The 26,282-nt window shown below is 42.4% G+C and overlaps 1 protein-coding gene across 2 annotated transcripts in view; it reads right to left on the bottom strand.

The window, feature by feature from the left end:
- Positions 1 to 26,282, bottom strand: part of pak1 (p21 protein (Cdc42/Rac)-activated kinase 1) — a 303,556-nt gene that overhangs the window by 37,676 nt on the left and 239,598 nt on the right. For both annotated transcript variants that reach the window (XM_059963735.1, XM_059963734.1), the window contains exons 3-6: positions 15,085 to 15,185; positions 10,341 to 10,488; positions 8,886 to 8,923; positions 391 to 504 (exon numbers count right to left, since the gene is read on the bottom strand). In XM_059963735.1, coding sequence (XP_059819718.1) covers positions 391 to 504; positions 8,886 to 8,923; positions 10,341 to 10,488; positions 15,085 to 15,185 — 401 coding nt within the window. The remainder of the gene's footprint in view (positions 1 to 390; positions 505 to 8,885; positions 8,924 to 10,340; positions 10,489 to 15,084; positions 15,186 to 26,282) is intronic.

Here is a 26,282-nt window from a genome sequence, read left to right on the forward strand (position 1 = left end):
AAGGAAAATTATGGAAAGCAAAAAAATGAGAACCAGTCTACAGGAAGTAAAATCTGTACACAAGTAAACATCTAACTGATTCTCTGTGGCTAGCAATACCAATCATTGGGCTTGTGATATTCTGATTCAGTCCCATAGAAGAAATAAAGGAATGTTCCTGCTATTAACAAGTTATTAAAGATGTGTCCCCGCCTCATAATGCACAGTTCAGGGTCCCAAAATGTATCACCCTGAGTGTTAAGATTAAATTTCACCCGCCTTACTCACTATCCAGCACACCACCAACTTCAATGTCGTCTATAAATTTACTAATCGTAACTCCTATGTTCACATCCAATTTCCTGGACTTATTTTTGGTTAAAATAACTGAAAACAAAATCCTACACTGACCGACTTGGTGTGTTCAGGTCGCGGTGCAATCGCGGGCGGTGGAACGCCTTCATCTTCATCGTCATCCTCTGAAACCGGAGGCACGGCTGGAGACTCCGACACATTCTTTGTGCTCTTTGGGGGATGAGAGCATTAGAAATAAGGTTAATCAAAACGGAGACATTGGTTTCCACCAAAAGCATATTCAGTTGACTGAAACACTGAACCAAAATGAATATAATTTGAAATAGACAAAGAAACTGGGGCCCATTCTTTCCCAAGGTTAAGATAGTGTGGTTGCAGAGGTAGGGAGGTTAGTGACCAGAGAACACAGATCCAGGAGGCTTGATAGAGATGAAAAAAAAAGGGTGGTTTTCTTATTTTATTGTTCAGTACTGGTGATTTCAGATAGTTACTTGATTTACTGTTTGTACACTCAGTGGCCACTTTATTAGTTACCTCCTGTAAATAATAAAATGGCCACTGAATGCATGTCCGTGGTCTTCTGCTGCTGTAGTCCATCAACTTCAAGGTTCAACATGTGTGTTCAGAGATGCCCTTCTGCACACTACTGCTGTAACATGTTATTTGAGTTACTGTCACCTTCCTGTCAGCTTGAACTAGCCTAGCCATTCTCCTCTGATCTCTCTCATTAAAGGGTTTACACCCACAGGACGGCTGCACACTTTGTTTTGGTTTTCCGCACCATTCTCTGTAAAGACTAGAGCAGCCTTTCTCATCTTTTTTTGCCCTGGAAGAACCCTTGAAATAATTTTCAGGTCCCAGGAAACGCCCGTTTAAAACTTATTAAATCTATAGCTCACAGTATGTTAGCGTGATCATAAAGTTGTAGATATAATAATCCAAAAATAATTGTCAATGCTCTTTTAAGTAGAGAATGATTTTTAGCCAACCTTTCTTGAGAAAAAAGGGTAGTTTTCACTTACCTTTCTTCAAATTAATCTCTTTTCCTTTCAAAAATTTTCAAAACTCACAAGTCAAACATAACAACTTTCTGTTAAATATCTGGGTTAAGCCAAAATGGGATTTAACTTTTCTAAAGGTAGGCTGAATAGATTTAACTTTCTACTACACCAGTAGAGTTTGTTTGCTCCCATAAGTCAGCTGGCAGCGCACAAGGGGAAGTTGGGAAAGGTAATTTGGGAGGGAGAAACTGAAGTCACAGCCCAAGTTGAGCAGGTCCACTCAATGCTCAGAAACCACACTTCATGCTCATCAGCCGACCGTCCTCCCCTCCCTGCAATACAATGGTCAGCAATTATCAGCCGACCGACCTCCCCTCCCTGCAATACAACGGTCAGCAATTATCAGCCGTCCTCCCCTCCCTGCAATACAGCAATCACCCATTATCAGCTGATTGTCCTCCCCTCCCTGCAATACAAGGGTCAGCAATTATCAGCCGTCCTCCCCTCCCTGCAATACAGCAATCGCCCATTATCAGCTGATTGTCCTCCCCTCCCTGCAATACAATGGTCAGCAATTATCAGCCGACCCTCCTACCCTCACTGCAATACAGCAATCACCCATTATCAGCTGATTGTCCTCCCCTCCCTGCAATACAACGGTCAGCAATTATCAGCCGACCGTCCTCCCCTCCCTGCAATACAAGGGTCAGCAATTATCAGCCGTCCTCCCCTCCCTGCAATACAAGGGTCAGCAATTATCAGCCGTCCTCCCCTCCCTGCAATACAGCAATCACCCATTATCAGCTGATTGTCCTCCCCTCCCTGCAATACAAGGGTCAGCAATTATCAGCCGTCCTCCCCTCCCTGCAATACAGCAATCGCCCATTATCAGCTGATTGTCCTCCCCTCCCTGCAATACAATGGTCAGCAATTATCAGCCGACCCTCCTACCCTCACTGCAATACAGCAATCACCCATTATCAGCTGATTGTCCTCCCCTCCCTGCAATACAAGGGTCAGCAATTATCAGCTGTCCTCCCCTCCCTGCAATACAGCAATCACCCATTATCAGCCGATTGTCCTCCCCTCCCTGCAATACAATGGTCAGCAATTATCAGCCGACCATCCTCCCCTCCCTGCAATACAATGGTCAGCAATTATCAGCCGATCGACCTCCCCTCCCTGCAATACAATGGTCAGCAATTATCAGCCCTCCTCCCCTCCCTGCAATACAGCAATCACCCATTATCAGCCGATTGTCCTCCCCTCCCTGCAATACAACAGTCAGCAATTATCAGCCGACCATCCTCCCCTCCCTGCAATACAATGGTCAGCAATTATCAGCCGACTGTCCTCCCCTCCCTGCAATACAGCAATCACCCATTATCAGCCGATTGTCCTCCCCTCCCTGCAATACAGCAATCACCCATTATCAGCCGATTGTCCTCCGCTCCCATGCAATACAGCAATCACCCATTATCAGCTGATTGTCCTCCCCTCCCTGCAATACAAGGGTCAGCAATTATCAGCCGTCCTCCCCTCCCTGCAATACAGCAATCACCCATTATCAGCCGATTGTCCTCCCCTCCCTGCAATACAATGGTCAGCAATTATCAGCCGACCATCCTCCCCTCCCTGCAATACAATGGTCAGCAATTATCAGCCGATCGTCCTCCCCTCCCTGCAATACAATGGTCAGCAATTATCAGCCGTCCTCCCCTCACTGCAATACAGCAATCACCCATTATCAGCCGATTGTCCTCCCCTCCCTGCAATACAGCAATCACCCATTATCAGCTGATTGTCCTCCCCTCCCTGCAATACAGCAATCACCCATTATCAGCCGATTGTCCTCCCCTCCCTGCAATACAGCAATCACCCATTATCAGCCGATTGTCCTCCCCTCCCTGCAATACAGTGGTCACCCATTATCAGCCTACTGTCCTCCCCTCCCTGCAACACAGCAATCACCCATTATCAATGTCCTCCCCTATCTCATGTCCAAAACTGAGAATGGGCTCAACCAATTAAACCTGGTGCTACCGCGCAGTGCCATACGGGGCTGAGAGACCTCTAATGAGATTACAAATGCGGACTGCTCGGTCACTGCCCACCACTGCAAGCACTAGTACCACACGCTGTGCAAGAGTTCAAAAGACGATTTTTTAAAAATCACAATCTCTCGCTAAACCCCTAGCGACCTCTTCCAGAACCCCAGTTGAGAAAACCTGGTCTGGAGACCATTGTGCATGCAAATCCCGGAAGATAAGCAGTTTCTGAGATACTAAACCACCCCATCTGGCACCAAGAATCATTCCATGGTCTAAGTCACTTAGATCATATTTCTTCCCCAGTCTGATGTTTAGTCTGAACAACTGAACCTTTTCACCGTGTCTGCATACTTCTATGCATTGAGTTACTGCTGCGTGGTTGGCTGATTAGATATTTGTATTAGTGAGGTGTGCAGGTGTATCTAATAAAGTGGCCACTGAGTGTATCTTCTCCAAGCTACCATTTGTCATGCACTCAGCAGGTCAGGCAGCATCCACAGATGGCCGAGTCCCTCCTGAATTTTGTATGCACTGCTCTGGCTTTCCAGATATGCAGAATCTCTTGGGTTTCTGTCATTCATTGTTACCTTTAATTCTGCACATCAGAATCAGGTTTATTATCACCGGCATGTGACGTGAAATTTCGTCCTATCACAGAACTCTCTTTCTATACTCTCCATCTCTCTTTTTCCCTGCATCCTGAAACTTATCTTTTTACCTTTATCTAGTTCAATGAAATTTCTGAACCTTAAATGTCTGCCCTAGTTCTCCTCGCAGCTGACGGTGAAGTGGCATCCGCACTGGACGTCGAGACAAGTGGTCCCAGGTTCAAATCCAGTGGCCACTTTATTAGATACACCTGTACACCTTGTTAATACAAATACCTAACCAGGGCAATCATGCGGCAACAACTCAATGCTTAAAAGCATGCAGACACGGTCAAGAGGTTCAGTTGCTTTTGCATGCTTTCCATCCATGCTGGGTTGAGCATTGAGCTAGCACTTCGGCCCCATAAAACAGACAAATGCTAAAAGAAATGGCATGGTTGCCTCCTGATGCACCACAAGGTGCAGAAGGAACGACGACAACAAATGGTTCTCCTTCCAGAGAAGTTGCTGGCCCTGCATAATCTGCTTCATTTCCAATTTCCAATACTATTTATTTATTTGAATGCCTTTATTTTTACAATGATTCACCACTTCACAACTTGCCATATAATAAAACAGTACAGTACACTATAGGTCCTTTGGCTCTCAATGTTCTGTCAATCTAATGCTTCTATCCCACATAGTCCTTCATTCCATACAGACAAATAGCTTAGAAGTGGAATCAAGTTAAATACTACTTCTGTCACCAGCCTGAAAACCCAAACAGCCTCTTTCTGTTCTACGTTTCTACAATTCCATAGATCTTTTTGGTAAAATCTTCCCTAGCTAAGAGTGAATACTGGCCTCAAAGATCCTTAGACCCAAGAGCAGAATTAGGACATTCAGCCCAACAAATCAGCTCTGCCATTCCGTTACAGCTAATTTAAAGACCACAATACATTGGACCAGAATTAGCCCTTTTAGCCATCAAGTCTGCTCTGCCATTTTAACCCTCTCAACCCCTTCTCCCCATAACCTTTGATGCCCTGAATAATGAAGAACCCATTAACCACTTTAAATATACCCAATGATTAGGCCTCTGCATCTATTTATGGCAACAAATTCTACAGATGTGCCATCCTCTGGCTAAAGGAATTCCACCTCATCTCTGTTCTAAATCAAACCCACATCCACCACTTCCACGCTCTCACCACCTTCTGAGTGAAATTACCCCTCATGTTCCTCGTAAGCATTTCACCTTTCACCCTTAACCCATTACCTCCTGGTCTATTTCCACACCAAATGCTTTTACCCTATTCTATACTGCTCATAATTTTGTATATTTCTATCAAATCTCCCCTCAATCCTCTACGCTCCAGGGAATGAAGTCCTAACCAATTCAACCTTTCCCTATAACTCAGGTCCTCAAGACCTGGCAACATCCTTATAATTTTCTCTGCACCCTTCAGCCTAATTGACATTTTTCCTATAAGTAGGTGCTCAGAACTGCACAAAATACTCCAAATTAAGCCTCATTCACATCGAAAGCAACTTCAATATAACATTGTAATTCCTGCACTTTGTACTTGTGCATATGACAATAAACTTGTGACAAATGTCCTGAAGCACACATGTCCCTTACCATTGCTGCCTGGAATACACTGAATATTCTGGAAACTAGTGGTTATGGTGTTCTATTTCTTACAGTTAGATTTTAAAATGGAGATGCCTTTGCATCAAGTCCAAAAAAAAAACTCCATAAGACATTCATTGATTAGATTCTGAAATACATTCCTCCTGATTAATTACTCCACACATCAGTCTAATAGATTTTTCATTACATTCCCAAAATGTCATTCACCTAGTAAGAGATTTTAGATCCTGATGAAGGAACCTGATCCCGAAACGTCAACAGTGCTTCCCCTATAGATGCTGCCTGGCCTGCTGTGTTCCACCAGCATTTTGTGTGTGTTGAAGAAACTTTAGATCATAGAACTGTACAGTATAGGTCCTATGGCCTGCAATGTTGTTCCGACCTTTTAACTTATGTCAAGATTAATCTAACCCTTAGCTCCTACACAGCTGTCCATTTTTCTATCATCCACATGCCTATCTAAGAGTTACTTAAATGCCCCCAATGTATCTGCCTCTACCACCATCACTGGCAGGGCATTCTGAACATCCACCACACTCTGTGTAAGAAAAACTTACCACTGGCATTTCCCCTATACTTTACTCCAATCACCTTAAAGTTATATCCCCTTGTATTAACCTCCGTGCATTGTATTAGATTTTAGTTTTCAACTCCTAGATTACCAACCAGAAAAGTAAACACAAGGTGGTGATTGTGGGAGATTTTAATTTTCCACACGTAGACTGGGAAGCTCATTCTGTAAAAGGGCTGGATGGTTTAGAGTTTGTGAAATGTGTGCAGGATAGTTTTTTGCAACAATACATAGAAGTACCGACTAGAGATGGGGCAGTGTTGGATCTCCTGTTAGGGAATGCGATAGGTCAGCTGACAGATGTATGTGTTGGGGAGCACTTCGGGTCCAGTGATCACAATAGCATTAGCTTCAATATAATTATGGAGAAGGACAGGACTGGACCTAGAGTTGAGATTTTTGATTGGAGAAAGGCTAACTTTGAGGGGATGCGAAGGGATTTAGAGAGAGTGGATTGGGTCAAGTTGTTTTATGGGAAGGATGTAATAGAGAAATGGAGGTCATTTAAGGGTGAAATTATAAGGGTACAGAATCTTTATGTTCCTGTTAGGGTGAAAGGAAAGGTTAAAGGTTTGAGAGCACCATGGTTTTCAAGGGATATTAGAAATTTGGTTCAGAAAAAGAAGGATGTCTACAATAGATATAGGCAGCATGGAGTAAAGGAATTGCTCGAGGAATATAAAGAATGAAAAAGGAATCTTTAAGAAAGAGATTAGAAAAGCTAAAAGAAGATACGAGGTTGGTTTGGCAAATAAGGTGAAAGTAAATCCGAAAGGTTTCTACAGTTATATTAAAAGCAAGAGGATAGTGAGGGATAAAATTGGCCCCTTAGAGAATCAGAGTGGTCAGCTATGTGTGGAACCGAAGGAGATGGGAGAGATTTTTATTGATTTCTTCTCTTCGGTATTCACTAAGGAGAAGGATATTGAATTGTCTAAGGTGTGGGAAACAAGTAAGGAAGTTATGGAACATATGACAATTAAAGAGGTGGAGGTACTGGAGCTTTTAAGAAATTTAAAAGTGGATAAATCTCCGGATCCTGACAGGATATTCCCCAGGACCTTGAGGGAAGTTTGTGTAGAAATAGCAGGAGCTCTGACGGAGATCTTTAATATGTCATTAGAAACGGGGATTGTGCCGGAGGATTGGCGTATTGCTCATGTGGTTCCATTGTTTAAAAAGGGTTCTAGAAGTAAGCCTAGCAATTATAGACCTGTCAGTTTGACATCAGTGGTGGGTAAATTAATGGAAAGTATTCTTAGAGATAGTATTTATAATTATCTGGATAGACGGGATCTGATTAGAAGTAGCCAGCATGGATTTGTGCGTGGAAGGTCATGTTTGACAAACCTTATTGAATTTTTTGAAGAAGTTACGAGGAATGTTGACGAGGGTAAGGCAGTGGATGTAGTCTATATGGACTTCAGCAAAGCCTTTGACAAAGTTCCACATGGAAGGTTAGTTAAGAAGGTTCAGTCGTTAGGTATTAATGCTGGAGTAATAAAATGGATTCAACAGTGGCTAGATGGGAGATGCCAGAGAGTAGTGGTGGATAATTGTTTATCGGGATGGAGGCCGGTGACTAGCGGGGTGCCTCAGGGATCTGTTTTGGGCCCAATGTTGTTTGTAATATACATAAATGATCTGGATGATGGGGTGGTAAATTTGATTAGTAAGTATGCCGATGATACTAAGGTAGGAGGTGTTGTGGATAATGAGGTGGATTTTCAAAGCTTGCAGGGAGATTTATGCCGGTTAGAAGAATGGGCTGAACGTTGGCAGATGGAGTTTAATGCTAAGAAGTGTGAGGTTCTACATTTTGACAGGAATAATCCAAATAGAACATACAGAGTAAATGGTAGGGCATTGAGGAATGCAGAGGAACAGAGAGATCTAGGAATAACTGTGCATAGTTCCCTGAAAGTGGAGTCTCATGTAGACAGGGTGGTGAAGAGGGCTTTTGGAACGCTGGCCTTTATAAATCAAAGCATTGAGTACAGAAGTTGGGATGTAATGCTAAAGTTGTACAAGGCATTGGTAAGGCCAAATTTGGAATATTGTGTGCAGTTCTGGTCACCGAATTATAGGAAAGATATCAATAAATTAAGAGAGAGTGCAGAGACGATTTACTAGGATGTTACCTGGGTTTCAGCAATTAAGTTACAGAGAAAGGTTGAACAAGTTAGGTCTCTATTCATTGGAGCGTAGAAGGTTGAGGGGGGATTTGATCGAGGTATTTAAAATTTTGAGAGGGATAGATAGAGTTGACGTGAACAGGCTGTTTCCATTGAGAGTAGGGGAGATTCAAACAAGAGGACATGATTTGAGAGTTAGGGGGCAGAAGTTTAAGGGAAACACGAGGGGGTATTTCTTTACTCAAAGAGTGATAGCTGTGTGGAATGAGCTTCCTGTAGAAGTAGTAGAGGCCAGTTCAGTTGTGTCATTTAAGGTAAAATTGGATAGGTATATGGACAGGAAAGGAGTGGAGGGTTATGGGCTGAGTGCGGGTAGGTGGGACTAGGTGAGATTAAGGGTTCGGCATGGACTAGGAGGGCCAAGATGGCCTGTTTCCGTGCTGTGATTGTTATATGGTTATATGGTTAAAAGGCAAACAATAGATTTGGTCTGGGAGACCACCCCCCCCCCAGCTGATAATACACAACAATGACTGTAGAAAGTATACTTTCCAAAAATTCAAAAGTAGAGTCATGTGAACAAAGAACTCACCAGTGCATTTGTGGTTGCATAACCATCTGTTGTTTTATCTACAGAAAATAAAGACACACATTTATGCTAAAATTTCAAGAATGTTCAAAATATTTTGAAAATATTAATAAGAGTAGAAACTGCTGGGAATACTCAACAGGTTAAGCATCTTCTACACAGAGAGAAACAGTTAACTTTTCTTCATCTGATAGACCCATTTCTTTCCTTCATATTTTCACCACCTGCAGTCTTTTTGCTAGAAAATAAATCCCCACATATCATGGGGTACCGCTAAGACACAGGTGTAGAATTAGGTAATTTGGGTCATTGAGTCTGCTCCACTATTCCTTCATTATCCCTCAACCCCATTCTCCTGTAGTCTCCCCATAACCTTTCACCTTACTAATCAAGAACCTATCAATCTCCACTTTAAATATATCTAATAACTTGGCCTCCATAGCCATCTGTGGCAATGAATTCCACAAATTTACCATCCTCAGGCTAAAGAAATTCCTGCTCATCTCTGTTCTAAAAGGAGCTATTTATACTCTGAGGCTGTGCCACCTGGCCCTAGGCTCTCCCACTGTAGAAAACATCCTCTACGTGTCCACCTTTCAATATTTGATAGGTTTCAATGAGATCTCCCTCATTCTTCTAAACTACAGTCATCGTGACAATGTATGTAACAATCTTCTCAAAGCCTCCAAACTTCCTATCGCCCTGGCAGCAGAAGGTACTGCTGTTAAAAGAGGGGACAAGAAAATACTGGGATCTGTTAAGAGTTCAAAACTAGATTGATGTTCGTGCGAAGGAGGTTACAGAGATAAGGGAGATTTAGAAGGAACGTGGGCAAGATCGGTAATAAAGCTAGATCTCAGAGACCTTCATTGGTGCCCAACACCAGCTTTCCAATCAAAGGCAATAAACAGCAATTATTAATCTCCTGCCAACTCAGATCTTGCTCTCACCTTATCAGATAAGTCCCTTTTTTCTATCCATTGACCTTTGAAGATAAGCTGAGTGAGCTAGGGCTTTTCTCTTTGCACCAAAGCAGGATGAGAGGAGGCAGATATATTAGGTGCATTCAAGAATCTCTTACTCAGGGACTTGGATGATAGAAAAATGTTATGTGGGAGGGAAGTGTTAGTGTGAACACTTTAGTAGTAGTAGTTTAAAAGGTCAGCATAATGTCGTGGTCTGAAGGGTCTGTACTATGCTGTAATGTTCTATGTTCTCTCCAAACCCCTTCCCGGCTACAGAAACAGACACGTTTTTTTCCTCTTTCCTTGTGCCGACTGTTCTTCCTTCGGCAGATGCTGCCTGACCCTGCTGAGATTTTCCAGAGTTTGTCTGTATTTGTTTCAGATTCCTAGAGTCTGCAGCTTTTGTTTGATCTTTACGAGGCAAAGAGAAAAAGAACATACATAATACAAAGGAGATCAAGAGGAAGACAGGGACAAGCAAAATTTCTGTTACCTGTGAAGCTCATGTATTTCTGACTGTTTGTTGTTTCTTTTGAATCATAGAATTTTAAAACATCCAGCACTGCCTGTGGATTCTTCTTCTGCTCCAGCTTTGTGATATTCGACGTCTGTAGTAATCGAGCCCATTGCTCAGGCATGCCCTGGGATTTGGGAGGGAGGGGAGAGAATAGAGAAAAAAGGTGATTCAAAAACATGCTAAACCAAGGTAAAAGGTCAGCTGTGATCTTGTCAGAATGAAGCAGCAGGCGCAAAGGCTAAATGTCTTCTCAGGCAGCAACTACAGCACTCACCATCCAGGAGAGAACTCTTCTCACTTCTACCATCAGGGAGGGGTACATACTCAATGCTTTAACAATGGCATCTTCCCCTACCATGAGATTTCTGAACAGTCCACGAAAACAAACACTACCTCACTATTTTGCTCTCTTTTTGCACTACTTTTTTATCTTTTGATATTTCTTATTGTAACTTGCAGCATTTTTTCTTCCACTGTACTGCTGCCACAAAACAACATCATGACACGTGTCCATAAGACATAAAAGGAGAATCAGGCTATTTGGCCCATTAGGTGTGCTCCGCCATTTCATCGAGGCTGATCAATTTCTCTCCCAAGCCCATTCGGCTAAAAGACAGTGATAATAAACTTGATTCTGGCTAATATGGAGCAAATTGCAGCAGCTAAACATTTACTTTTAATCTTGATTAAATAGCCGAGCTCAATTCTGCCATTACCTCTGCATTCAAGACAAGTCAATGGAAACGAAGAGGAAGAAATCAGCGTGATTTTACCTTTCTAAGGCGAGGAAGAGAGCTTCTCGTAGTTGTGGAGATATACTAGCCAATGGAAAGGTAAGGGCCCTTCCTCCCAGCCACACCCCCAAATGAGAGGTAGATAAAATTCAAGAAGATAGACTTGGGTAAAGGGGTAGAGGTTTAGAGGAAACATGAGAGGGGCTTTCCTCTTCATTCAGAGAGTGGCAAGTACCTGCAATGCACTGTCAGAGAGAGCAGTGGAATTGGAGTCACTGTCAGCATTTAAAAATGTCTAGATGAGCACTTTAATTGCCTGGCCATAGAAAACTATGAAACAAGTGCAAGGAGATGAGTTTGCATCTGTGACTCAGACAGTAAGGGGAAGAAGAGGTGGTGATTGGGAATTCGTTTAGATAGTTAGGGGAATGGACAGGAGGTTCTGTGGGCGAGAACGAGATTCCCGGACGGCATGTTGCCTCCCAAGTGCCAGGATCTGGGATACCTCAGATCGAATCCTCAGCATCTCAAGTGGGAGGGTGAACAGCCAGGAGGTCAAGGTCCATGTTGATACCAATGACATGGGTAGCACAAGTGACAAGGTTCTGCACGAGTTCAGGGAGCTAGGTACAAGTTAAAACGGAAGGTTGTGATCTCAGGATGACTACCCTTGCCATGTGCTAATGAGGCTAGAGCTAGGAAGATTACACAGTTTAATACCTTGTTAAGGAGTTGGTACTGGAGGAAAGGCATAAGATTTTTGGATCAATGGTCTCTCATCCAGGGAAGGTGGGACCTGTACTGAAGGGACAAAGTGCACCTGAACTGAGAGGAACTAATATCCTAACAGGTAGGTTTGTTAATGCTGCATGACAGGTATAAAACTAGAGATGCAGATGGATGGGAGTGCTAGAACAGTTAATGGAGAGGTTGTGGAGGTTAGAAATCAAAAGGTAGAGCTTGGTGCAACAAAATCATTAAAAGTGAAAACAGGACTGGAAGTGTTGTATCTGAATGCGTGCAGAATATGGAATAAGGTAGATAAACTTGTAGCACAGTTGCAGATTGGCAGGCATAATGTTAAGGTATCACGGAATCATGGCTGAAAGATTATAGCTGGGAGCTTAATGCCCAAGGATATGCATTGCATCAAAAGGGTAGGCAGGAAGGCAGAGTTGGTCTGTTGGTTTAAATAAACAAATCATTAGAGGTGACATAGCAACAGTTGTTGTTGAATCATTGTGGATAGATCTAAGGAACTGCAAAGGTAAAAAGATCCTGATGGCAGTTTTATACAGACCCCCAAACAGTAGTAAGGATATTGCCTACAAATTATAATGGAAGATAGAAAATCCATGCCAAAAGATTAATGTTACAATAATCAAAGAGGACTTCAATATGCCGTTAGATTGGGGAAAATTAGGTTGGTGCTGGATTACAGGAGCAGGGATTTCTAGAGTGCATATTAGTTGGATTTTGAGAGTAGCTCCTGGGTAAGTCCACTAGGGCGTCAGCTATCCTGAACTGGATGTTGTGCAATGAACCAGAATTTATTTTGCTAAATTTATCCTTTTACTTTGGAAAAGGGAAAGCTGAAGGGTGAACTGACACAGGTCTTAAAAATTATTAACTAACAATTGCAAAATACAAATAAAACATCCTCATTCTGCATTTTCTATTTGTGGGGAGTCCGAAACAAGTGGGCTCATAGATAGCGGTCATTCATGTATCTACTAGGGGATCGGGGACGGTGGGGGAAACACCCTTATCGGAAGAGTTGGAATTTACTGTCACAAGCAGTTGTCTGAACAAAGGCATTTAAAGGGGAGGCTATACAGATAATAATTTGGAGATTGCTAATGGGTTAAATTGAGTGAAAAGAGAAATTGTGCAGAGGACGCAGAGAAATACAGATAGGTTAAGTGAGTGGGCCAGGGTCTGGTGAATGGAAAAGTTGTCATTCACTTTGCAAGGAAACAAGTTGATGAAATTATTAATTAAAGGTGAAAGATGGTAGCACATTGCTTTCCAGAGGGACTTCAAAGTGCTTGAGCACGAATCGCTAAGTCATTTTGTAGGTGCAACAGGCTATCAAGGTGCCAAATGGAACATTGGCCTTCATTGCTAGCAGGGAGGTTATGCTAAAAGTGCACAGGGCACTGTTGGAGCTGGTCCTGGAGTACAGTTTTGAGAAAAGATTTATTTATTATCGAGATACAGTGTAGAATAGGCCCTCCTGGCTCTTCAAGCCACACCGCTCAGCAGCTCCCTATAACCCTAGCTTAATGATGGGACAATTTTCAAAGACCACCAACTGGTACGTCTTTGGACTGTGGGAGGACATCTTAACACCTGGTGGAAACCCACACCGTCACAGGGAGAACATACAAGTGCCTTACAGAGAGCAGCAGGAATTGAACCTGGGTTGCTGACTACTAACCGCTACACTACTGTGCCTCTGGCTTTGTGGGCAGTGCAGAGCAGGTTCACTGGGTTAATTCCATCTATGAGGGGGATTCGCCCACGAAGAGATATTGAGCTGTCTGAGATAATACTTGCTGGCTTTCAGAAGAATTAGAGGTGGGGTGGGTCTAGTAGTAAAAGCACATAAAATTATGAAAACAATACATAAGATAGAGCCAGGAAAGTGGTTTCCACTGGCAACTAGGAAACAACAGATTTAGGATGGGGATGAGAAACTGCTTTTCCCAGAGTAATGTACCTATGGAATTCTCTGCTCAGGGAAGCAGTAGAGGCTGCCTCATTGAATATATTTAAGACACAGTTAAACTTTTTCATAGGGGAAAGGCAGATAGGTGGAGATGAGTCCAGGTCCAGATCAGATATGATCGTATTGAATGACAGAACAGGCTCGGCAGGCCGAATGGCCAACTCTTACTCCTATTTCTTAAGTTTTTCTAATGGAGAAAAACAGATGGATATGCTGACATGGTGAAATCAATTAAGATAGGAAGACACACTTGTGCAGCGTGCACCTTTTCAATTATATATAGGTATGTCACCTACAAATAAAGATTCCGCATTAAGAAGTTAAGACCAAACTTTTGTTAAATTTATTAACTCATTTGCAGGACCTAGGTGTTGCTGGCTCAATTGACATTTATTACCTGTCACTCAGTGCCTTAATTGTCCACTTCAGAGGCCAATTAAACCATCTTGCTGGAGTCTTGGGTCCAGTACTGGCTATGTTAAATGAGGGTAGTGGATTTTCGTTCATGAAGGGCATAATTGGGGCAGCACGGTAGCATAGATGTTTAGCGTAATGCTTCATGATGATCACGATGGTGGTTGTAAAGAGATTGTATGTTCTCCTGTTGGCTATATGGATTTCCTGCTGCTGCTCATTTCCCCCCTACCCACAACATTCCAAAGACATATGGGTTAAGGTTAGTAAGTTGTGGGCATACTACGTTGGCACTGGAAGCATGGCAACACTTGCAGGCTGCCCCCGCACATCCTCAAGCTGTGTTTGCTTGTTGACAAAAACAGCGTGTTTCAATGTACATGTGACAAATAAATTTGAAGCTAATCATCCTTAAGTGAGCAAGTGGGTTTTTAATTACGAGATACAACTACTAGATGTTTATTCCAAAGAAACACACAAAATTCTGGAGGAACTCAGCAGGTCTGAGACCTATGAGCAGGTTTATTCCTCCTCACAGATGCTGCCTGATGAGTACATGTGTGTGTCTTTCTCTGGATTTCCAGCATCTGCAGAATCTCGTGCATGTTTATGTTTCATTGCGGAATTTTGTTTTTCCATTATTTGTACTCAGATTCTTTAACTGTCATAGTGGGATTTGAACTAGTCTCAAAATCGGTTTCCTTGGCCTTTGGATACTATATAAGCAAATGTACCACAAACCTAATGTCTCCATCTGCAGTATAACACAAGATAGCATACCCATGTAGAACACAATTTCTGCCCCCATCATCCTTCCATTATAAAGTGTAAGGTCACTTACAGTGAACTCTCCTGTGACAGCATCAAATCCAACATGTATTGTATGCTCGAAATCAGAAGGTAGCGAGATCTCTGGTCGTTCTCTTTCTTTTTTTCTGTTGGCTGCAGATAAAGAAATGATCCATTAAGTGCACAAAATATAACAGGAAACAAAATAAAATAATAACATTATCTGGGTCAGAAAAACTTCAAATCAAGAGGACATGGCCTGAGAGGGAATGGGAGAGAGATTTTTTTCCATTTTAGAATCTTTTTATTAATTATTATTATTGAAGATTAACAAAAAATACATTGTCAATACGTCATTATGTACAATAAAAAATTAAATTAGCAAATAAATGATTAACAAAACTAAGCAATATATCAATAAGAAGAAAAAGATTTTTTTAATAAAACGCAGGAGACCAGACACTGTATGATCTTTGATCAACTAGATGTCAAAATAACTGAAATTACAGCCATGACTCACTGCTAGAAGTCTTTTGAAGTGCATTCATTATCCCTACCTGTATGAAGTCTTCAGTATTTTTCACTGACAAATTCCCTCTACTATTAACCTGCTGCTAACAAAATTGCCATCTTAAAAACCCAGGTTCACAAGATCTCTCACATGTAGCTGGATTTAATAAGAAGTCAGCGTTGATCTCCCAGATGTAGTTAGTATGGAGAGCAATGGAAGCATGTGAATCCCAGAATGCCGAGTGGCTGTGAAAATCCTCTATAGACACATCAGAGCACATACAGAGGCCTTACACTACTTCAAAATGATGGGTAGACCAATCCACAGAGCATTCTCCAAAAGGAGAGTATACTCTGAACCCCAGTAAATGAGACTGAGGGAGAAATACCAAAGAGAAAACTTTAAAATGAAAACACTGAGGAAAAAGGAGTTAAATAATTTATACCCAGGCTGCAGCCTGCCGATCATACTGAATAAACGTGATTGTGTTTTTGTTTCTAGACAATCTGTCAGGTGGAAACAGGTGAATGAACATCTTACACCTGGGATCTGTGTTTTGGTTCCACATATTCCTGCTTACTGTACTCCAGGTTTGTGTTACAAAGACTGTGATATCCAAGCATCAGAATCTAGCAGAACTTGAGCCCTATGATAAGAAGCCAGAAAAGAATCTATTTCAAACAACTAACTTAGTTCAATTCAAAAAGTTATTGTGGATTCCAGCATCACTTACCTTTCTGATTCAGATTAAGAACTGAAAATGTAACAACAGGTTCTTTAATGTTTAATTTTCTAAATATTGATCCTTCTTCAGACTATGACTGACTCAAACTAGAGGAAATAATCTTACTACCTCCACCCAAACCAAGCAATTTATTTTCAAAACTAGTCAATTTTCAAACTCTTGATAGGTGCCCTCATCACCTTTGCAGAGATTCTGTTAATCAAAATCTATTCAATCAGTTTGGATTAGTTTAAAAAAAACAGAGATGGGCAGAGGGAAGAGGAGAGAGAAGAAAGAGGAAAGGGAGCACAGGGAGGAGGAGGAGAAGGAGGAAAGGGGAAGGGATGAAAGAGGAAGTCCAGGTTTTTGGGGGAGAAAGCGCGAAGAGCTAATAAAGGCATAAAGTGAAAGAGCAGGTTTGAAAGAGGAATAAAGTGCAAGAAAAATTGTTCAAGTGGAAGGCATACAAGTGTGAATGTCAGCAACTCAAACAGTACTGAGAGAAAGCACAGATTAAGATCCGTTCCATTTCTACATACCTCTGATTGTCCATAGATCGTGATATTAAGCCAAACAACAGCTATTCTACATACATTTAAGATCCCATTAGTAGCAATGACCAGTTAACCTGTTTGATGGCTTTGATGAGAAACGGGTATGAACTTGGAGAAAGGGAGAACTTCGAGCTAATTTTTAAGAGATTATTCAAGATCTTCTAGCGCCAACTGATCTAGAGAACCAGGCTGACATGGTGAAGGCTTTCATCTGAAGGTCAGCAACTCTGGCAGCAAACACCCTTCCAATACAAGGAGTATCAGTCAGAACTACCAGCTCTAGATTGGCAAAGTACTTTTCTTCCTCCAATTTCAATAAGAAGGCTGTGTGACGCTGAGAGTGGGTGATATTTACGTAGGAGCAAGTAATGTGGGTGTACTTTAAAGCTGATTAACATTGCTTCATGATGTATGGCATCACCCTCTCATATGTGGTTTCCATAGAAACTAAAACATACAAAAAATATTCATAATCAAAATGTTCTCTTTTGCTACTCTGAAGTCTTAACTTTAAGCACATTTTAATAGGGGAATAAACAGTTGACATTTCAGTCCCAAACCCTTCAGCAGGCCCATCCTTGGCCCAAAACGTTGACTGTTTATTCCTTTCCATAGAAGCTGCCTGGCCTGCTGAGTTCCTCCAGCCATTTGTATGTGTTACTCTAGAACCATGATCACATTGAGATGCACAGTTTGTGTTAACAACCAACACACCCGAGGTGTGCTGGGACAGTCTTGCAAGTGTTGCCACACACTCTGGCTCCAGCAGAGCATGCCCAACAGAACAACACTGAACACAACGAGTAATAAAACAATAACAGCAAAAACAAACCCATCACCAAACACTAGGTCTCAAACTCTGGATTCGCCAATGATGGGATCCCAAACACGAGGCCTTGAAATCCAGCCTCAACGATTCATGAAACCAGGGGTCATGTGAAACAGTTTCTCCTGCCCGGACAGAACTCCTTTTAAATAGGTATTTAGCAATGTCGCTTCTTGGGGTGAACTTGCTAGGTTGTCTTGAATCTTGACTCATTACCATGGAGTATATTTTCATCTCTATAAGCTTCTCCAGTTCTGCAAGGTTTTTGCACTCTTGCAACACGAGCTCCTTGTGTATCCTGAATTTTCATTGCTCCAGTAGTGCCTGATGCATTTTCTAAGTTACTTAGAACACTGAACACTACAATAAAAGACCAAGCCCTTTATTGATGCCAAATTAGACTGTACCTATCTAACTGCACATAATCCTTATCCCTCCATTCCCTGCGAGCTCACATGCTTATCTAAACACTGTTTCTTATGCAATGCTGTTATATTTTTCCCCCACCATCTTGTCAGGTGGTGCATTCCAGTCACCGACCACATCCCTCACAGATCTCCTTTAAACTTTCCCTGTCTCACCTTAAAGCTGTTCGGGGTGGCACAGTAGTGTGATAGTTAGCATAAAGTTTTAAAGCTCTTGTGACCCGGGTGCAATTCTGCCACCGTCTCTTTAGGAGTTCATATGTTCTGCCAGTGACTTTGCATTTCCTCCCACAGTCCACAGACATACCATAGTAGATTGAGTGGCTTGGGTCAATTGGGCTGGAAGCACCTGCCACTGTGCTGAATCTAAATCGAAATCCATGTCTTCGATGCAGTCAGAGTAACACAGCACTAAAACGGGCCCTTTGGCCCAATCTGTCCATGCCAACCAAGATGCTCACCCAAGATTCAACATGAGTTTATTGGTCATGTATACATCGAAACACATTTAAAATGCATCATTTGCATTAATAACCAACACACCCAAGGATGTGCTGAGGTCAGCCTGCAACTATGACCAAACATTCTGGCGCCAATATAGCACATCCACAATGTTCAGCAGAACAACACAGGACACAAGCCAAAAAACTAAACACAACAGCAAATCAAGCCCTGCTCCTCCCTCCCACCTATACACAGAGACCTTGAACCCCAAGACAGTCTTGATCCTTTGACTCAGAGCTGGAAGAGAATCCCATTTGCCCGCATTTGTCCCATTCCTCTATGTACTGGTTCGAATGTTTTTAAATATCATTATTGCACCTGCCTCAAACAGCTTGTTCCATATATGATCCACCCTCTGTGATGAAATTGCCACTCAGATCCCTTTCAAGTCTTTCTCCTCCCGCCTTAGATCTAAGCCCTCCAGTTTTGGCTCCTTTTTGGTGGGAAATGTTGATCAGAATTTCTATCCTGGGAAAAACTGACCACCTTACCCTGTCTCTGCCTCTCATAATTTTATAATCTTCCATCAGGCACCCCCTCAGCCTGACACTCCAGCTGTCCTGCTTACTGTTCAAGCAAAGCAATTTATTACAATGGTGCAAGTGAGGTAGTACATGGCAAAGCAGGAACAAAATAAAGTGATACAAATACAGGGAAAGTTCAGTTCAAGTAGACAATAAGATGCGAGGGCCATTACAAGTTAGATGACGAGGTCAAAAGCCCATCTTATCGTACTTGGGAAATGTTCGGTAGTCTTACAAAGGCAGAATGGAAGCTAGATAAAGATAAGCTTCATTTGCGATATGAAACACACAGTGAAATCCACTGTTAGGCCATAAGATATTAGAGCAGAATTAGGCGATTTGGCCCAGCGATTCTGCTCCACTATTTCATCATGGCTGATAATTTTTTCCTTCTCAGCCCCAATCTCCTGCCTTCTCCTTGTGTGCTATAACAGCCACTCTTCCAGTGCCAATGTAGCAAGCCCACAGCTCCCCAACCCGTGCACCTTTGGAATGTGGGAGGAAACCGAACCACCCAGTGCAAATCCACTTGACCAGGGGAGAATGTGAGGCCTCATGTGCCACCTAGACACTCAGGGTTCAGACGATGACCATGGGGAGAATGTAAAACTCCTCACAGACAGCAGCAGGAACCGATCCCTGAACTCACAGCTGGTGCTACACTACTGTGCCGCCGAGACAAACCCACCGACTTCTTCCTCGAATCTCTCCTCTCCCAAGCTGCAGGTATCTTTAAGCGTTCTCTGATCTGCCTTGATGAGCAAGGCTGTGCTCAATCCTCCACATTTCCCCTTAGCTGCACTGCTACGACCCTGTGTTTTATTCAGGTGACTGGAGACTGAATTCAGTGCGCCGAAGCCCCTGGGTCGGCACATCTGTAAGCTGGAGACTTGATGTCTACGAGTTTGAGAATCTGGGTCTAAGGACTCCAGAGGCAGCCTGTCCTGGGGTTGTAGGCCTGTCTGTGTGCCAATAATATGAGTGGGCGGGATGGTGAGAAAGGGACTTCTTTTGCTGTTACAGCTTGTGTTGTTCTGCTGAACATTGTGGACATGTTATGTTGGCGCCAGAAAATGCAATGACACTTATGGGCTGCCCCCAGAGCATCCTCAGGTTGTGTTGGGTGTTAGTGAATACGCTGTTTGCATTTCGGATAAATAAACATATCCGAATCTGAATCGTGCGGGGCAGGCCAAGAGTCCACACAGACAGCATCCAGGTCTCTGGATCTCCAAGGAGCAACTCTTACAGCTGCTGTTCCGCTGTAAATTGCCCAGAATGGGAATTTTGTTGCATTTGGTAAAACCAGATATTCTGATTGTAATTTTTCCAAAAAAGGCTGCATTCTGTTCTTGCTTTAACATTATTGTCTGGCTTCACTCACTATTCTGAAATCTTATTATTTTCCCTTCATGCACTGATGTAATGAATCGATCTGTATGAACGGCAAGCAAAACAAAGTTTTTCCACTGTGTCCCAGTCCATGTGACAATTACTAGGTTGGCTTCAGGAATAAAGATTCTGAATCTTAATTATTATTCAGCAATAAATATTATTAACAATAAACATTATCAGATTTAATAACCAGTGTATATATTAATATATTCACAGTGTTAATTATTATTAATTGTTGCATAATATTTAATTATTAATAAATGCATTTTTTTTCCTTCTGGTTTGCTACTGTAACTTGTCGGCTGCTTCATGCATACTCCCTGATGGGCAATTTTATCCAAGGCAACGTCATCAGGCATCCCACAAGCAAATAAAATTTGTCAACATTCTGAAGATTATAAAATAGATCTGCAGGATCCTTAAAGCAAGCACACAGAGGTTTGAGATTTACTGGCAATACTTATAGTGGTGAAATAGACACAGGTTTTCTTCAGTAACAATCAACTTAAGTGTCTGATAATTACTTAAATTATTAGGTTTAGATTACAAAAACAACTAAAATATTAGATTATTTAAAAATAGAGATAAAAAAATAATCCGTTTTAACCACACAAAATGCTGGAGGAACTCAGCAAGTCACACAGCATCTATGGAGAGGAATAAACAGTCGACATTTTAGGCCGAGATTCTTCATTGGGACTGGAGAGGAAGAGGGAAAGGGTGGGAAGGGGGAAGAAGCCAGAATAAGCAGATGGGAGGAGGGGAAGGAATACAAGCTGGCAGGTGAAGCCAACAGAGGGGCAAGGTTGGTGGTTGCAGGCCGGGGGATGATGAGAAGATGGGAGGTGAAAGGAAGTGGGGAGGGGGTAAAGGGCTGAAGAAGCAATCTGAGAGAGGAGAGGAGAGTGGAGCAATGGAGATGATGAAGGGGGGGGCTCTAGAAGGAGGTGATGGGCAGGTGAGAAGTATAACAACAGCCTAATGTCTTATTTTACATGCACTCTTCTTCGCCATCCTGTACAATTTATCCATCATTTATTTTCTGTGCGTTGTCTGGACGTACAGAACATACTTTTGATGCCGCCAAGTTTTTAAGATTGTACCCACACTCATATACTTGTGCACACAACAATACATTCAGCATTTTAACCCTTCAATCAAGATTACCGATGCCATTTAAAGATACCATAGAACACTACAGCACAGAAACTGACTCATCAGCCCGTCCTGTCTGAGTTGCACTATTAATCTGTCCGATACCATAGGCCTCCAAACCCCTCCTATCCAAAATGTCTCCTAAATGTTGAAATCAAACCCACATTCGCCATTTCTGTTGGCAACTTATTCCACACTCTCACCACCCTGAGTAAAGACGTTCCCCCTCATGTTCCCTTTAAACAGTTCACTATTCACCCTTAACCCGTGACCTCTAGTTCAAGTATCGCCCAATCTCAGCGGAAAAACAGATGAAGGCACGAAGCACGGCAGGTGACAGAAGTGTATGTCGGGAAACATTTGGATCTAGTTTCTAGATAATCATGGAGAAGGATTAGGTTTGGTCCCTGGATTGATGTTCTAAATTGCAGACAGGCCAATTTTGATACTATCAGACAGGATCTGGCAGGTGTGGATTCGGACAGGTTGAGTTTTGAAAAAGGTGTGGTTAGTAAGTGGGAGCTCTTCAAAAGTGAAATATTGGAAGAACAGAGGTTGTATTTAGGGTTTCAGCTGTAGCTGATACAAAGATTTGGGACTGGATATCAAGTGCACTGACCACCCACGACCCCACCAGCTCGAGATGCTTGTGCTGTGTCCAAGAAAGAGAAGGCCCACTGAGGTGGCATATTGTCAGGGAAAGGCAAGTTCAATTAGACACCACAGATGCTGGAAACCGGAGTAACAAATAGCTTGCTGGACACACTCAGTGTTGAGCAGGGTCTGTGGGGAGGAGAGGGAATGCTGCAGTTTTGGGTCCTGACGCAGGGTTTCAGCCTGAAAGGCAAATTCCTTCCCCCACACAACCGCCGCTCGACCCACTCAGTTACTGCAGTACATTACTTGTGCGTCATTTAGAACAGTATCACAGTTTGTGGGTCAGGAGCAAGTTCTGTTCAGCAACGGCCTTGTGTGGTGCCTTGAAGCATTTAATTATGGTAAATAAGGGATGTTTCCTTAACTCAATTAAGATGCGACAAATAAAGCTAATCGTTTATCTTTAGCTGATGAAGGGTCTTGGCCCAAAACTTCGACTGTCTATTCCCTCTATAGGTGCTGCCAGACCTACGGAGTTCCTCCGGCATTTTGTGTGTTGCTCAACATTTCCAACATCTGCAGAATCTCGTGTTTAAAGCAGAAGCTGACAACGTTGAAAGGCCAAAGCCTATTCTGCCCTTACCCAATATCATTTATTCATTGAGATACGACACAGTAGGCCCTTCTGGCCCTTCGAGCCACGTTGCTCAGCAACCCCCAGTCTAACCCTAAGCCTAATCATGGGACAATTTACAAATGACAAATTAACCTCTTCCCAGGTACATCTTTGGACTGTGGGAGGAAACCCATGCATTCGTGGGGAGAACGTACAAACCTCTTACAGACAGCAGCAGAATACTCGTGCTGATATATTCATCAACTAGTGTTGTAGTTAAAGTAGACCCAATAACCATGAAGTAAATCAAATGACCTCCTGCTATTATTTTGTTGCTTGTTATGTTCTGTGTTCTGCCGGGCATGCCATGTTGGCACCGGAATGTGTGGAACATGTAAGTGGAAGAGGAAGGGTTAGATTGATCTTAGGGTCAGCACGACATCATGGGCTGAAAGGTCTGTACTGTGCTGTAATGTCTATGTTCTATGACATTTTCAGATTGTCCCCAGCACACCCTTGGATGTGTTGACAACTACAAACGGCACATTTCATGCATGTCTTCATGTACACCTGATAAGCAAACTTCAATCTGAAATCTCAAATCTTTAAACAGCCCTCATTACCTATCAACTTATGTCTCAACTGGTCCATCTGAAATTGTGTTCACTATTTTAAAAAGAATGTACTGGAACACTATGGCTCCCACTAGATGGCGACTCTGCACAGAGTTGCAGGAATTGACACGACTTACATCAGACAAGCCACTCTGCACCATGCGCCCTGGGAAATGAATCATGTGTACGCAATAGAAAAATACAAAACTGCTTTCTTCACGACATTTTCAGCCTTAAACATGACAGTGGGGGGGTATGCACACTGACATAGTGCTCACACTGTAAATAACACTCAATTAACTTTTCATTGCCCTTCTCTCCTCTCCGACACATTCCTCTTTAGCCCTTCACCTCTCCGCCTATTGCCTCTAAGCTCGTCACTTGATCTCCACTCCCCCACCCACCCAATTTCACCTTCTAGCTTCTACCCCTTTTCCTCGCCTTTCTCTGTCTACTTCCCACTTCCTTTCCAGTCCTGATGAAGGGTCTCAGCCCGAAACCCTTCCTCTCCATAGGTGCTGCCTGACCCGCTGGGCTTTCTCCAGCATATTGTGTGTGTTGCTCCCAATTTTCAGCATCAACAGAATCTCTTGTATTTAACCTTTAATTGCTCAGACTTTTGTGTAGCCTTGAAAGGACCCAACTAGAGGCAGCTTTCCATATTCTATAGATAGATAGAACAGCATCTTTCATTCCAGGATCATTCTCGTGAACCTCCTCTGGGCCCTCTCCAATCCCAGCACATCCTTCCTTTTCTTTATTGACAGAATAAAGCAGGTGTCTACACTTAGATTGCTTTTGCTTCACTACTAACCTAGAAGGGAATGGCAAAGCATACCTTAAATTCAAGAAAAATATTTATATTTTTAAATTTAGAAATACAATAGAGTAGGCACTTCTGGACTTTTGAGCCGCATCACCTCTCAACCCCTAAACTAATCAAGGGACAATTTACAATGACCAATCAACTTACCAGGTACATCTTTGGGAAGAAAATGGAGCACCTGGAGGAAACACAAACACATTCTGTGGGGAGGGCGTACAGATTCTCCTTACAGAGAACGCCAGGATTGAACTCTAAACTCCGATGCCCCGAGCCCTGTCGTGCTAGCCACTACACTACCGTGCTGCCCCAAAATTGAAGCCTCAAAGGAGGAAACAATATTCACATCAGTACAACCTATGTTGTATTTTACGGTAAATAACAAATTATGTAGGCAAAGCTAGAGAGACAACGATAGAGCAGTTGAGGTATTGAGTTCAAAAGTTAGGAAGTTATATTGTGGTTTATAAAACTCTGGAGTATTGCATACAGTTCTGGTCACCACATTATAGAAAGGATGTCAAGGCTTTCAGGGGCTGAGGGCCGATCTGATGAGGTTTAAGATTACGACAGGCATAGATAAAGTAGACAGGCAGCATCTTTTTCCAAGGGTTGAAACGTTTAACACCAGAGGGCACACGTCTCAGGTGAGAGGGGGTAACTTCAAAGGAGATTTGAGAGGCAAGTTGCTTTTTTTTTAATAAAAAAAAACACGCATAGAGTGGTGGGCATCTGGAATGCACTGCCTGGGATGGTGGTAGAGGCAGATACATCAGAGACTTTTAAAGGATATTTAGACATCCTGTGAGGAAAATAGAAAGTAATGAACATTGTGTAGACAAAGGGAGTTAGTTTAGTTAGCCATTTGATTGCTAATTTAATTTAATTGGTTTGGCAGAACATCGTTGGCCGAAGGGCCTGTTTCTGTGATGTACTGGTCTATGTTCTAAAGCCAATAATTCATAACACCCATTTTCCATGATTTCTCTCCTGCAATTGTTTGACTGCTTGCAAGACACAATGAACTTCTTCTAGTTACACATGGAGACGACCAACGACAATATATTCATTCCATTCCTGCTACAAGCTCTGTTCTCCAATTGTGTTCTTCCTCTCTGGAACCCATTTGAAACACAGAGCGGCTGGTTACAATCTCAATTAACAATCCACAATCAGCTTCGGACCAGATGCCCAAATTATCACCATGGCCACATATTCCACCAAGGGTGCCTGCCACACTGGCCATTCCATGTTCTCTCTTTTACCTTCTGTGAGAAGATACAGGTGCTTAAAAAGTCTAGGCGTCAAAGAATACCTTCTTCCCCACCACTATCAGACTTCTGAACCAATCATCCCTTCCCAGTGGTGCTGCTACATTGGTATCGGTTTATTCAAAGTTGAAAGCAAGATTATCAAAGTACATATGTCACCATATACAATACTGAGATTCATTTTCTTGAAGACACTCACAGTGAATACAAAGAAATACAACACAATCAATAAAAGACCAAGCACAACAAAGACAGCCAGTGTACAAATACAAGAAAATAATAATAATAATAATCAATAAATATTGAGAACAATGAGTTTATAGAGTCCTTAAAAATTAATTCATAGGTTGTGGAATCTATTCGGTTTTGGGGTGAGTGAAGTTATGCATGCTGGTTCAGGAGCCTGATGGCTGCAGGGTAATAATCGTTCCTGAACCTGATGGTGTGGACCTTGAAGCTCCTGTACTTCATTCCCAATGGCAGCAGCAAGAAGAGAGCAGGGCCTGGATGGTGGGAGCACCTGATGATGGATTAAATATCTTTAGCATTGCTAGTTCAGTGCAACAACGTGACCCACAAAGACTGGAATTGGTATTGTACTGAGATACAGTGAAAAGCTTGTCTTGTCGACTGTCCATACAGATCAGATCACATTACACAGTGCACAGACCTAGAATAAGATAAAACAGCAACAATGTAGAATCAAAGTGT

The sequence above is a fragment of the Hypanus sabinus genome, chromosome 3, assembly GCF_030144855.1.
Source record: "Hypanus sabinus isolate sHypSab1 chromosome 3, sHypSab1.hap1, whole genome shotgun sequence".
Classification (NCBI taxonomy): Eukaryota; Metazoa; Chordata; class Chondrichthyes; order Myliobatiformes; family Dasyatidae; genus Hypanus; species Hypanus sabinus.